Below are 14,323 nucleotides of genomic sequence, written 5' to 3'. Positions count from 1 at the left end.
TAAAATATTATAAAATTTTAAAAATAATCCATGCTACTAGAAAATATTAAATTATTCAAATATTTTTATATATAATATGATATATATCTAATTAAATAACTTCCACCCGAAAACCAAAAATAAAAACGTGAAAATTTCCAATTTACTTCTAAGAAAATATTTTCCAAATACTTTTAGAATTAAAAAAATAAAACGAAAGTACAGTAATACACCAAGAAATTGCGGTGTCATTTCCCCATCGAACGGTTCACGTGCTAGGCTATAGTATTAAAGCACGTGACTCTCGATTGGTAATTTCCACATTATGCTGTTCCGCGTCACACCTGATCCCCTCCCACCCTCTTAAGTCGACGTCACCATGTACATGGAGCAGAAATTTTCACGATGGAACCGAGGGGCACCTTCTCCGCCGTCAGATCAAAACTGAAATCTCGTTTCAGTCGTCGATCTAGTCTTATCATCAGCTTCGGCAGCCAAAGTTAGTTTCTCTGCTATATATTCAAATAATCGGTAGGTGAAAAAGCTCTTCCCCTTCTCCCTTGCGGAGCCATACCCGAATTCTCATTCTCTCCGAATCTCAAATCGTGTTTCTTGCCTCTGAAAGTTTCTATTTTTACAGTACTGAATCGAAGATATCACCTGGTGAGTTTATTTATTTATTTATTTTTTTCATGGCTCGGAATTGTTTTATTATTTGGGCATTTGGTTTACTTCCTCTTGAGTGATGAAAAACCCTAATTGAGACTTGTTCTTAAGATCTGATTTGGAATGCTCCTTTGTGTGCTTGTGTACGGATAGAGTGATTATGGTTGAGCTGATGTGCAGAAGGGTTATTATGTTGTTGATATTTTACTCATTTGGAGTACATAATAATCGGGTTTTCATGCTTGTGATTTTTGGTATTTCGGGCAGATACTTGTATAAAAAAATTTCAGCCTTTTGTTACGTGTGTGTGTCTGCTTTTTTTTTTTTTTTTTTTTATGGTGCTATCGATAATTTAGTTTTATGGTTTTCTCTGTTTTGTTGCCTTTGATTTCTTGTCGACGATCTTTGTGAGTGTGAGCACAATATGCTTTATATATATGCCTGCATTATGATGGAAAATTACACAAGCTGATCTCTATCTTGTGCAAGACAAGTACATATCCGCGTTTATCAAGTTATATGATCATATAGCAATTTTTGGTACATCAAATGTAAAGTTTCAAAAATTATTTCATTTCAATGGTAAGCAAAAAAAGATTTGTATGGTGAACTTGACTCTATTTCATATTAATATGTGACTTAATGAACTCAATATTCTAATGGTATAGATGAGTATGCGCTAAAAGTAATAAATTTATCCAGTGAAAAACTGGTGCCTGCATTCATCTTGTGTCAAAAAATTATAAAAAGATATATTTTTATTGAAAGTCACCTAACGTTACACACATGTATCAGATTTTACTCAGTGACTAGTGTTGCCTACTACATTAGTGGTAGGTTGGAATATGTACTTTGGCTATGACTGACTGTCACATTCCTTTTAAAAATTTCTCCAGCATTTTGGAGTTTTGAGTTATACTTTCTCACCATTATAAATCTTCTCTTTGCACTAGGCATTGGAAATTGATTTGTGATGGAAAATCATAATGCTGTTGTCGATGCTGCTAAACTAGAGGAGACACAGGGCGGCGAGAGTGAAATATTTGAACTAACAGTAAAGAACAGCGTTGCCTTTAGTACGGACGGATCAAAGGAATCAGATGAGGATGAAGTGTTTGAAGAGGCAGTCGAGGTGGAACCCACCATGGTTGATTCAGATAATAGTGTTATAACTGAAGATGAAAAAATTGAATCAAGTGGAATCATGGAGAGCAGTAAGGAAAATACTAATTTAGTCAATGATGCCGAGGAGGCTGAACATTTGATGCACGAAAATAATGGAACCATTGATGATGGCGTGGTTGAGGATGCGGAAGATGACTCAATGGAAATTGCTGATTCAACTACTTCTGTTACTAAATCTGACAGTTTGTTGCCTGCATCCCCACAAAGTGCTGGGGATGCGGTACCAGATACTGCAATATTTGTTAAAACTTTGACTTCTGATGATGCAGAAGACATTGCGGATGCTGGTGCTAGAAAAGAGGGGATATGTCAAATGTCAGAACCTCCAGAAGCCAAAGAGTTACAAGGAGCTGAGACTGATCCAGAGAAACCTGACATGAAAGGAAACATTCACGAGAATTCTGAAATCCGAGATGCTAATGAAGTAAAAGGAGGTGATACTAGTTTTCAGGTTGCTGATAATGGTATAAAGAGTGATGCCAATTTGGTTGGCACTTTGAATCATAAAGGCATAGAGATTCCCGATACTGATTCAGTTAAAGGACAGAGTAATGATACATCAGCAGAAACTATAGATGCCTATGGATCTATACGAAATGACAGACAAAATCTAATCGTTAATGAGCCAGTTATTGTTCCAGGTTCAGATTATCAGGGTCAACAGATTGTAAGGACTCCAACTAACTCGCTTAGTGAAAGTGAAGAGGATCATGCTGGAGAACAAGAAAATGGACAGATATTAATAGATTCTCCAAGTGTGGAAGTTGCAAACTCTGATATTCTGGATGTTGTCCCGGAGGAAAGCAAAGGTATTTGTACTGTGGATGTAAGTCCTGGGGTCTCCTCAGCTGTTGCTGAAGGCTCCGAAAAGGAAGGAGAAGGAGCGAAGGATGGGAAAATGGAAGAATCTATCTCAGGGAGTAGAGCACTGGAAGTTGGACCCAGTACTGGTATTCCATCATCATCTGGTAACACCTCCACTCCAAGGCCTTCTCCAGATCTTCCTACAGTCACTGAGCCACATGCTCTGGTGCAAGAACCTGTTTTCCAGGGTAATTCAGTCAAGAGAACGCAGGAAAACAGACCTGAAGCAGCCTTTTCTCCTTCATATTCCATAAGCCCCCAATCTACCAGTCTTGGTCAAACTGCCTCACCGGTAGAACCTGCTTCTAGCAATTCTAGAAATAAAGAACACTTGTCTCGGTCTGCATCTGATATTCCACCAGCCAACAGTAACTTATCTTCAAATCGTCCTGCTGGCCTTGGGCGTGCTGCACCTCTACTAGAGCCCACTTCGAGGGTTGTCCAGCAGCCTAGAGTGAATGGTGCGGTTTCCCCAATACAGAACCAGCTTATTGAGGATCCTGCAAACGGAGAGTCTGAGGAATATGATGAGACCCGTGAAAAGCTCCAGATGATTCGGGTTAAATTTCTGCGTCTTGCCCATAGGCTTGGTCAAACTCCACATAATGTAGTCGTCGCTCAAGTTTTGTATAGATTGGGTTTGGCCGAACAGCTACAAGGGAGAAGTGGTGGTCGTGTGGCTGCATTCAGCTTTGATCGTGCAAGTGCAGTGGCAGAGCAGCTTGAGGCAGCTGGACAAGAACCCTTAGATTTCACGTGCACCATCATGGTTATTGGAAAAACTGGGGTTGGTAAAAGTGCAACTATAAATTCCATATTTGATGAAGTTATGTTTGGCACTGATGCTTTTCAGTTTGGGACCAAAAAGGTTCAGGATATTGTTGGAACTGTGCAGGGAATAAGGGTACGAGTGATTGACACGCCTGGGCTTTTACCGTCTTGGTCAGACCAGTGCCAGAATGAAAAAATACTTTGTTCTGTCAAAAAGTTTATAAAGAAAACACCTCCTGATATTGTTTTGTATCTTGATAGATTGGACATGCAGAACAGAGATTTTGGAGATATGCCATTGCTGCGGACGATCACTGAAATCTTTGGACCGTCGATATGGTTCAATGCTATTGTCGTTCTGACTCATGCTGCATCTGCCCCACCGGAAGGTCCTAACGGCACAGCTACTAGTTATGATACCTTTGTGACCCAAAGGTCCCATGTCGTCCAGCAAGCAATTCGGCAGGCTGCTGGAGATATGCGGCTAATGAATCCCGTTTCATTGGTGGAGAACCACTCAGCATGCAGGACAAATAGAGCTGGACAGAGAGTATTACCTAATGGTCAGGTTTGGAAGCCACACTTGTTGCTTCTGTCCTTCGCTTCGAAAATCTTGGCTGAAGCAAATACACTATTGAAGTTGCAAGATGGCCCTCCTGGAAAATCCTTTACTCCTAGAACAAGATCACCTCCTTTACCTTTCCTTCTTTCATCTCTTCTTCAATCAAGGCCTGAAGTGAAGCTTCCGTCGGAGCAATTTGGTGATGACGATGATATCATAGATGATATGGATGATTCCTCAGACTCGGACTCAGACTCATCAGAATATGATGAATTACCGCCTTTCAAGTCATTGACTAAAGCACAGCTGGAAATGCTGAATAAAGCGCAAAGGAAGGCATACTATGATGAACTTGAATATAGGGAAAGACTTTTCATGAAGAAGCAGCTGAAGGAAGAGAAGCAGCGGCGGAAGATGGCAAAGAAAATTCAAGAGGAGGCTAAGAATTTACCTGCTGAATATGGTGAAAATGCAGAAGAAGAGGCCAGTGCTGCTGCATCAGTGCCAGTTCCCATGCCAGATATGGCTCTGCCAGCTTCTTTTGATTCTGATAATCCTACCCATAGATATCGTTCTCTTGATTCCTCCAACCCATGGCTTGTAAGAGCTGTCCTAGAACCCAATGGTTGGGACCATGACATTGGTTATGATGGCATAAATGTTGAAAGATTGTTTGTGGTAAAAGACAAGGTACCGGTGTCTTTCTCTGGTCACCTTTCAAAGGACAAAAAGGATGGAAACCTTCAAATGGAAGTTGCTAGCTCGGTGAAGCATGGTAAAGGGAAAGCAACCTCGATAGGCTTTGACATGCAATCAGTTGGAAAGGACTTTGCTTACACTCTACGAACAGAGACGAGATTTAGTAATCACAGATTGAATAAGGCTGCTGCAGGTCTTTCAGCAACTTTGTTGGGTGATGTTTTGACTGGTGGACTAAAATTAGAGGATAAGGTACTCTTTGGCAAACGGGGTCAGTTAGTTGTTTCTGGTGGTGCCATGTATGGTCGCGGGGATGTGGCTTATGGTGGTAGCCTTGAAGCAACTCTGAGAGACAAAGACCACCCTTTAGGGCGTTTTTTGTCTACTTTGGGGATCTCTGTCATGGATTGGCATGGAGATCTTGCCATTGGTTGCAACTTTCAGACCCAAATCCCCATCGGACGACACGAAAATTTGGTTGGCCGAATCAATCTTAATAACAAGGGGTCTGGTCAAATGAGTCTCAGACTCAATAGCTCAGAGCAACTTCAAATAGTATTGATTGGATTAATTCCTCTAGTCAAGAAAATTCTTAGTTTTTCTCAACCTGTGCAGTATGGATAATGATGAAAGTGGTGGATAGTATCAACAGCCCTTATATATTCCAAATTTTTTCTTTGCCATCAATCCTCCGCAATTTCAGCAACCAACATAGGTATTTATGCCCTTTTTTCACAGTTAACATTCCTTAATAATTTCAACTTTCCTCTATGGTTTAGTAAATGCTAGGAATGGTTATATTTTCTTCTATCAGAGTTTACAAGCAAGTGGTTGATAATTTGTCAGATGCTTTTGACGGATGATTGAATGCAATTAATATCCCACTTTTTTTTTTTGAAGCGTTTGAGGTAAAAATTCAGCAATTAATATCCCACTTGAATATGCCTCGTATCAGCCTTAAAAATGCCCTCGTGAATGCTTCTGGCATGTCTTACTCCATCGTTCTTTTTTAGATTAAGCCTTTTTTTTATCATGCCCGTATTTGCTTCAGTTTTGTTATGATATTTCTTTTTCATGTGCCAGATACTTCCTTCTTGTTTGTTGCATAGGTAGAAGCTACTAGAATTGGCTTCTTCAGGGACAATGGTCGTATAGCTGGTCTTGGGAAGATTGGGACATTCAGATTGTAAAAATCATTGATCCTGTTCTCCGGGGGTACTTTCAAGGACAGTCTCTTTCTTATTTCTCTTATTTTTCTTCCTTGTAGCTGGTTTTGAGTACGTAAGGTTTTTTTACATGTGTTGTTGGACAAACTTTTGGAGGTTGTAGTTTTTGGTAAGTTATGTTCATTTCATATTTTTTTTATATATTTAGACAAACAATGAGTCTCCTTTAGTAATTTCTACATCTATTTTAGTCGTTTGTCAACTTTCATGAAATCGGAGATATATGCTGTCTGCCACTTGAAATAGAAATTTGAATTTGATATATCTATGGCGGATTAGTTGATCGGACCTGAATCAATTTTTGTTTCCACAACAGATTCGACATTTTCATACCTTACATTTTATTCTCCGGCTCCGATGTTGCTTGCTTTTGTATTATTATTATCCTAGAAAAGTACAAGTTGATTTATTAATTCTTTTGCATAATAGTATCACAGTCACTCAAATTTTCATATGATTTCTAACATATCAGTGTGGATTTTTGTTCATTTCTCATCAAAATCAACTGATGGAACTCTCTTTCTTGGAAAGAATAATCTGAACAAGGCATTCTTCGGTCTAAAACAGATGTATTATTTCTGAAACGTAAGTTGCACATAATATAAACAAACCTCATGCGGAAGCTAAACACGGAGTAATATTTAGTGCGGGTATGATGCATGTTCGATTAATAACGAGCATCGCCTGAACTGTTAAGACGACACGGCGTGGATCTTGTGCCAGCAAAAACACGCCAGTACCACCAATTACCGGCACTCGGCGTAATTCTTGAAGGTCGAGCGTTGTATTTTCCGCTGGCGAGCACAAGAGTTTGGGTCGTGTGGAAGCTTATCTTCTCCAAAGAGGAGAATACTATGACCTAACACCTTGGAACCAGACCCCGGTCCAACGGTACAAGCCCGAAAAGTGTAGGTGATTTGAAAGTAGAGCTGGCATTAGTCACCACTACATCTGTTTTAGCAGCATCTCGAGCCTAGAACTTAAGGTTGGTGAAATTTTGTATGGATAAACAAAAAACAACTTTTATTATTATTTTTTGAATTTTAACCCAACGTGCAAACCGGGTTGGAATAACAAGTCCTTAGAATTCCCCAATTCATATAAAAATATTAAAATTTTAAAAGGAAAATTATCTTTTTAATATCTATATCTCTTTACACATAATTTAAACACATAATTAAACACAATTAAAAAAACTACACATAATTTAAAACACAATTAAAAAAACTACACATAATTTAAAATTACACAGACGAATTCCTCTATCCAATTTACGTACAAACTCCAAATATATACAATCAAGCCTTTTATAATTAATATTCTTATTTTGAATTTTTTTAAATGTAATACTTTTTAAAAAATTAATAACAAACAGATTTGTCTGACCATCCACAATTTTAAAAAGAGTGAGCACTTCATCCGCCCACCCGCTTTCTCGCACATGTGAACATCCGCATGCGAGGTAGAGGGGCGATGCATGCTCTAATTTCTGGAGGCGTCGTCTTTACTGCTAGACAGAGATATTTGGTTGCAAAACTTTCTTGAATTATTTTATTAATAGCAGGCAATATTTGTTGCAAGTTTTACTCATCTAATAATCCAGAAGCTACATAGTTTTGCTCCTAACAAGAATTTCTACAGCAGTATTAACGACTCTAATTATGTACCAGCAAAAATTTCAGGGGCGAAACTCAAGTATCATGGGTGAAAATTTCATTTACTATTTGCTTGAGTTCTGAATAACATACATCAGCCCACATTGAAAATCAATAAAGAACACAATTTGAACAGAAGCAGATCAAAGTTAAACAATGTAAAGAACAATAAAACACTCACTCAGAAAGATCTACTTGTATCTCTAACAAAAATTGATCTTATGCCTTGTCTTGCATTTACGTCCACAATAGAACACCGGAAAAATGTATAATAAAAAAGCTCTCTGATTCATATTGTATGCCATATTCGATTGCTTTCTCCTCGCGTCAAACCCGCTGGCTCAGGACATCCGAGTCTTCTCCTTCAGCATGTTCATTTTCAGAATTTTCAACAGCTCCATTTACAGATTCTTCATTTCTACATAAATAGTTCGAATGTCCGTGCACAATTGCTTGAGTGAATATTTAAGGTAGATAATATGTGTACGAAGTTCAAGATAATATCACAAAAATCTCCTATTTTCGTCGAAAATCCATGATGTCCATTTCCAAGCCAGCTATGATTTCTTGGCATATTGATGAGGACAACTTGTTTTTGAATGCTTTCGGAATCATCCAAATATGTGAACAAGAATCAAAGAAAATACAGTACTAATACATCAATTAGATCAATAAACAAAGGCGAAACGCAAATTTCGACAACACGCCAGTGATTGGCTTCTTTATTGCATTAGCTCGTGGTAACTTTTATCAAACCATAATGGCTTGTTGAGAGTGACCTCATTCATTGAGTTATTATATTGTTGACCTAAAACAAGAAAATTTTGTAGATAACTGAGCTTGGGAGTTGGGACGTGTCCAGTAAGTTTAAGAGGAAGTATAGGAGGGGAAGGAAACTAATGACCACTCCTCCCTACGTCACCCAAACCCACCCACAAACACACACACTAGCACTAACCATAATGAAACACCACTCATAACCAAGTAAATCAAAGCCCCCATCAATTGCAGAAAAGACGAGCGCACAAAGAAAAAAACACCGGAAATGCTTTCAATCAGCATACCAAATTTTGAAAATCTGGTTATTAAACAGTTTCAATCAAGCTATTAATCAACATCCCAAAAGAATATAAAAGAATCAATTCCACCGTCTTAACACTATTCAGAATTAAACTAAATTCGTAGTCAAAAAGAAAAGAAAAATGAAAGTAAATTCAAGACCAAAAGTACCACCAACCTTTCGGGTCGAGAATCAACAGCCTCCGGCTTTCTCCAAGCCGGCTCTCTCTCCTTTCCACTCCAAAAGCCCTTCTTCCTATCATCGTCAGCTGCAACTGCAACACCTTTGATCTTCGTCGATTCGAGCTTCTCCTCAATTGCCTTCACATCCTGTCCCAAATCCTTTAACACCTCCTCCCTCGGCCTGGCCTCTCCGAAAGGATTATTCCCCTTAGGTTTTGCATCACTCTTAATCTCAGAACCCTTCTGCCCGTCATCCATTGGTAGCGTTCTGGGCTTCAAATTCAACCTCGGCCTACCACCACTTACAATACTCTCCTCGTCTCGTTTACGCCCCCATGTATCGGAATCGACACCATTCGATTCAGAAACCCCTCTTCTTTCCCGCAAACTATCGAATGCTCCGCCAGCCTTCCGTCCCTCGCCCCAATTACTCGAATCTGATCCAAAGCTTCCTCTTTTCTCATACCTCCTCGTCTCAGATGGAACAAAACTCTTGTTTGCCCCCCAGTTATCGGAATCATCCGCTCGAGACAATGAATCCGTGAAAAACCCACCTCTTTCCTTCCTATCGAATCCATTATTCGAAGATGACTTCTTTCCCGCCGCCCAGCTATCACTCTCGTCAGCCCTAGATGGCTCATATTCACGGCTATGATCCCGATTGAAGCTTCCCTGTCGGCGCGGCTGCTCATCCCTGTAGCCATAAGATCTGAATCCACCCCCGAGCTTGTTCCGCTCGAGCTCTTCCGGAGAACGCTGACGCGGACCCGTTGGGAGCGACAAGAGTTCATCTGGAGTCAAGCCCTTCGGAGCCTCGGATTGCGTTGGCTTTCCAGAACCATAGGTGACAAATTCTTGAAGAGATAGGGTCTGTGGTTTCTTCTTTTTGTTCTTCGTGGACGTGGCGGTGGCAAGGGTAGGAAAATCCGCCGTATCGGCTCCTTTGTCGATTGCAACATCTTGCTTGTGCTGGTGGAGGAGCTCCGCCTCGTTCTCCTCGGAATCCAAGGCCCACCCACCGGGTTTAGCCCACGCGCTGACTGCTGCCGCCATGCTGATTTCCCTTTTGCTCTAAAATCCTGCGTTTGTCGCTAAAAGTTTCGTGAAGATTTTTGTGGCGTCCGTTGAACGCGAGGAACCGCTTATATACTAATTGTCGTTTCACGTGCAATAGAAGATTATGAAAATCCAACGGTGGAGATTTTTTTAAAAACAATTGAGATTGTTTGGTATATCCCAAATTAAATTGAGTATTTACTTGTCCTTTTTTAAAAAATAAAAATAAAAATTAGAACATTTCATTATTATTTTGTTGGATTTCATCCTCAAACCAAAATAAACAATCATTTTGCATATTTTCCTATTTTCAATCGAATTATTAAAATTTAATGGAAAAATGAATAAATAATTAAAAATGGGAAAATTGTTATACTAAAATAATTTTTAAATAGAATTAATAATCACTTATTTAAAATTTTAAATACAAATTATTTGTGATCAATTATTGAAAAATATACATTAATAATAAATATGAAAACAATTTAGAAAAAAATTTGAAAATATATTTATCAAAAGAAATGGTGATAACTTTTATATTAAAAATATTGACAATGCTGAGGCCACTGTTATAAATTTGAGAATAAAAAAATGGAATATGAGTTTTAAATTATTTTCGAATATAACGTTTCATGTAATATTTAATATATAGATGAAAATTTTATACTAATAGACATTTATAGAAGGTAACATGTAATAGTAAAAAACATGTGAAATTTTAAATATATATTTAATAAAATGCGGAACTCAAATTTTCGGAATTTTATGTCGTCTCTATATTGAGACATGTGAAATTTTAAATATATATTTAATAAAATGCGGAACTCAAATTTTCGGAATTTTATGTCGTCTCTATATTGAGACTTTTAAAAGAGGCGAATATTTCAATTGCATTGTATCGGGTGAAGATTGTCTCCCAGTTCAATTTTATTAGATAGATCTTCGATTCAACTCAACACATGAAATCATGATGAATATGGCTCAAGTCTCTCGTCTCACGGATATATGAGATCGTCTAATAAAATATATATTTTTATTCTAATTCGACAGTGAAACATGCCAAAAATATAATTTGCTAGTGGAGTGCGACAAAATAATTATATTAAAAGGTGCGACTTATCAAATATCCAATTAAATTCGATCCATTGGGTATTGGACCCAAGTGATAAGGGGTTGACCCATCCAGAAAAAGGCTAACTCGGCCCGCTCTCTCTGGGCCGAACCACATCAGGCAGAAACGACGCCGTAACGAGAATCAAGGTGCCTCTGGAATCTGGATACAAAAGCTAGTGCTACGAATGACCAAACCAGTGTTTCTCCCCTAAAACCAACCAGAGAGAGGAAACGAAGCTCGGTAGTTTGTCAAAAATGGCGATTACGTTGAACAATGGCTTCAAAATGCCGATTATCGGGCTAGGCGTTTGGCGTATGGAGGGGAAAGATATAAAGAATCTGCTCTTCCACGCTATTAAGATTGGTTACCGTCACTTTGATTGTGCTGGTAACCTCTTCATTCATTGTGTTGTGATGTTATTTTTATGTATGTACTAGGATTTTTTCCTGGAACTCCTTAATCTTCATGTTGGTCGATTTCTGAGCTTGGGAAAAAAATTGCCTTCTATAGTATCTTGATCCAGTTATTCACCAATTTCTGTGATTGAGCTGTTTTTAATATTTTAAAAGATTAAATTTAGCGCGCTTCAGTTGGGAAAAAAAGTATATATATTAAAGTACCCGTAATCATCGTTCAGTCTGGTGCATACGATTCTATAGAGTTTTGAGGAAAAAAGATTTCCATGTCAGAATTTCTGTTTTTGGACTTATGTATTTAATCTTTGTACTGAAACATGTAGAAATTTGTAAATTGAGATATTTTATTGTTGGTACCTGATTGCAGCGGACTATAAAAATGAAGCAGAGGTTGGGGTTGCACTTGCCGAAGCTTTTCATGAAGGACTTGTGAAGAGGGAGGATCTTTTCATAACTACCAAGGCTGGTCACCATGGAACCCCATTTATGATCATTCCATTCATTGTCTTCTTGAAATTAGCATAAAATCAACAATTTGTGTCATTGCTTGCAGCTTTGGAATTCGGACCATGGCCATGTCATCGAGGCCTGCAAGGACAGCCTTAAGAAATTAGGCCTAGAGTATCTAGATTTGTACCTTGTTCATTTTCCTGTTGCTACGAGGCATACCGGTATGTTTTGCATCTGTGTATTGCGTGTGATACTCTACCAACGGTCTGTATTAGTAGCATGGTTGTATTCTTGTGCTGTTTGACTATATATTCACAGATTAGCTCTGGCATTCTGTTTTAATCAAAGAAATAGGTGGTGCTAGAAAGGATGTGTTCATTGTGATTACAACTGTTTGAAGTTATTAGTTTATGTGATGCATCTCAAGCTTTTAAACTTTTTCACATTTATTTTATTACCAAGTGCTTTTTCGACTCCATATTGACGTTGATGCAGGAGTTGGCACGACTGATAGTGCTTTGGGAGAGGATGGTGTGCTGGACATAGATACCACAGTGTCATTGGAGACAACATGGCATGCTATGGAAGATTTAGTATCAATGGGTTTAGTGAGGAGCATTGGGATCAGGTAAGTCTGATATCATCCTTTCAATGGTGTGGTCTTTTGTTGGTTTAAGGCTAAGCTCTAGGAAGTAAAAAATTTCTTCTTTAACTTCTCTTGGCATGCAGAAACATAGAAAAGGACGAGTTCGAAACTTAGAAGTGGCTAAAAACTATCAAACTCTCCAAATAATGATTTTGTTTTTTCCTTGAAAAAATGAGGGTAAAATCCAAAATATTCCCCAATGTTAATTATATTGCAAGTTCATTCACATCTTTATTTGATTTCCATCCTTGTGTCTATGTTTCTCTTCTTTTAGTAATATTTCACTAATAATTACCGTTGTTAATTGTTATATCCAACTTACATCCAACACTTTTGCAAAAAAAAAAAAATTTACAATTTAATCCCTCATTTCAAATATTTGACAACGTTTAATGGAAAAAATACATATGTTATACATGAGAAAAACGTGTTGTTTTCGTATATTTTTACATGATACAGATGTTAGTGGAGCAGTAACCAAATTCAATAATTTGACAATTTTTTTATATACTAAAAAGTTATGCTTTAATTAAGTTCTACCTGTGGTCCTGTACCAACAGACATAATTTGGACAATGACGGAATTCAATAATTAAAATTTATGCTAAGTTTTCCGTTGTGAATTTTTATGAAACACTATAATAAGAAAAACTATTGTTTAATAAATAATTCTCTGCTGAGGTTCAAGGAAATACAAACCTATAGCACATGGTACAGAAGATTCATTATTTTTCAGCATTCCTTCTGTCATAATGATTTGCAGAAGTGTCACGGATCTTCTGCTGATTTTTGGTTCCCACCACTGATAAATGCATAGGAAATCTGCAAGCGTAGTGGAATTCTGGGAAAATTTGCACATTTACTCATATAGGCAAATGTTTCGTTGCAATTTGTTTGACCATTATTTATGTGCAGCAACTATGACATATACCTAACACGAGACTGCTTAGCCTATGCCAAAGTGAAGCCTGCAGTGAATCAGATTGAAACACATCCTTATTTCCAACGAGATTCTCTTGTCAAGTTCTGCCAGAAACACGGAGTCTGTGTTACAGCGCACACCCCTCTTGGAGGTGCTGCAGCTAACACCGATTTGTTTGGTTCAGTATCATGTTTGGAAGACTCGGTTCTTAAAGTACTTCTCTTTACTTTACCTTTTTTTTTTGACATTGCACGACTCTTTTGTATCTGCTAGTTGCTTTATTACTTCTCAATTCTGCTTTTAACCTATCAGGGTCTTGCCAAGAAGTATAATAAGACTGTGGCTCAGATTGCTCTTCGATGGGGTATTCAAAGAAACACGGTCGTCATACCTAAATCATCAAAACTTGATAGACTGGAAGAGAATTTTCAAGTATTTGACTTCAAGATTACCAAAGAAGACATGGAACTGATCAAGAGTGTGGATCGCGGCTGTCGAACCAATCAACCCGCCAAATTTTGGGGTATTGATTTGTATGCATGAATTGCATTTGTAATTGATATTCTACCATCTTGATCTTGTAAGAATAAAATATATTGAGATCGTTGAGAAATTTGAAGTATTTGCTTTTGTGCCCTCTAAACGGTACATGAATCAGACATCATTCACTCCTGAGAAAAATAGAAAATTTGATATTGCCTTTCATATTTATAGTGTTACTCGTATATGTTGGCATTCATGTGTGAGTGTGTTTATGTGGTTGATAAAAACACGCTTCTTCCATTCTACTCTCTTTTCGATGAATGCAAACTTCAGATTTATCTTGTAAATTTGCTTTTTCGTTTTCGAAGCTTTGATTGTGCCATTTCAA

The 14,323-nt window shown here is 37.9% G+C and overlaps 3 protein-coding genes across 6 annotated transcripts; 2 read left to right on the top strand and 1 right to left on the bottom strand.

The window, feature by feature from the left end:
* The first annotated feature begins 355 nt into the window (after positions 1-355).
* On the top strand, positions 356-6,142 carry LOC140818504 (translocase of chloroplast 120, chloroplastic-like). Of its 4 annotated transcripts, XM_073178483.1 has the most exons (5): positions 356-642; positions 1,599-5,441; positions 5,573-5,613; positions 5,664-5,710; positions 5,810-6,142. In XM_073178483.1, the coding sequence occupies exon 2, from the start codon at positions 1,619-1,621 to the stop codon at positions 5,348-5,350; it is 3,732 nt and encodes a 1,243-aa protein (XP_073034584.1). In that variant the 5' UTR covers positions 356-642; positions 1,599-1,618; the 3' UTR covers positions 5,351-5,441; positions 5,573-5,613; positions 5,664-5,710; positions 5,810-6,142. The 4 variants fall into 4 exon arrangements, with proteins under 4 accessions (XP_073034584.1, XP_073034585.1, XP_073034586.1 ...); XM_073178484.1 differs by lacking the exons at positions 5,573-5,613; positions 5,664-5,710 and having other exon boundaries at positions 5,836-6,142; XM_073178485.1 differs by lacking the exons at positions 5,664-5,710; positions 5,810-6,142 and having other exon boundaries at positions 5,541-5,606.
* A 1,506-nt stretch (positions 6,143-7,648) lies between these two features.
* Positions 7,649-9,973, bottom strand: LOC140818136 (eukaryotic translation initiation factor 4B3-like). The gene is made up of 2 exons (XM_073177995.1): positions 8,845-9,973; positions 7,649-8,025 (listed from the first exon to the last, which is right to left on the bottom strand). Exons 1-2 carry the CDS (start codon positions 9,900-9,902, stop codon positions 7,935-7,937), a joined length of 1,149 nt encoding a protein of 382 aa, XP_073034096.1. The 5' UTR covers positions 9,903-9,973; the 3' UTR covers positions 7,649-7,934.
* A 1,196-nt stretch (positions 9,974-11,169) lies between these two features.
* On the top strand, positions 11,170-14,157 carry LOC140818470 (NADP-dependent D-sorbitol-6-phosphate dehydrogenase-like). The gene is made up of 6 exons (XM_073178429.1): positions 11,170-11,406; positions 11,803-11,897; positions 11,989-12,106; positions 12,381-12,513; positions 13,446-13,665; positions 13,765-14,157. Exons 1-6 carry the CDS (start codon positions 11,274-11,276, stop codon positions 13,993-13,995), a joined length of 930 nt encoding a protein of 309 aa, XP_073034530.1. The 5' UTR covers positions 11,170-11,273; the 3' UTR covers positions 13,996-14,157.
* Positions 14,158-14,323: the final 166 nt, after the last annotated feature.

Source organism: Primulina eburnea, chromosome 17 (assembly GCF_022965805.1).
Source record: "Primulina eburnea isolate SZY01 chromosome 17, ASM2296580v1, whole genome shotgun sequence".
Taxonomy (NCBI): Eukaryota; Viridiplantae; Streptophyta; class Magnoliopsida; order Lamiales; family Gesneriaceae; genus Primulina; species Primulina eburnea.
Note: the sequence above shows the minus strand (reverse complement) of the source record. Positions and strands in the feature narration are given on the sequence as shown.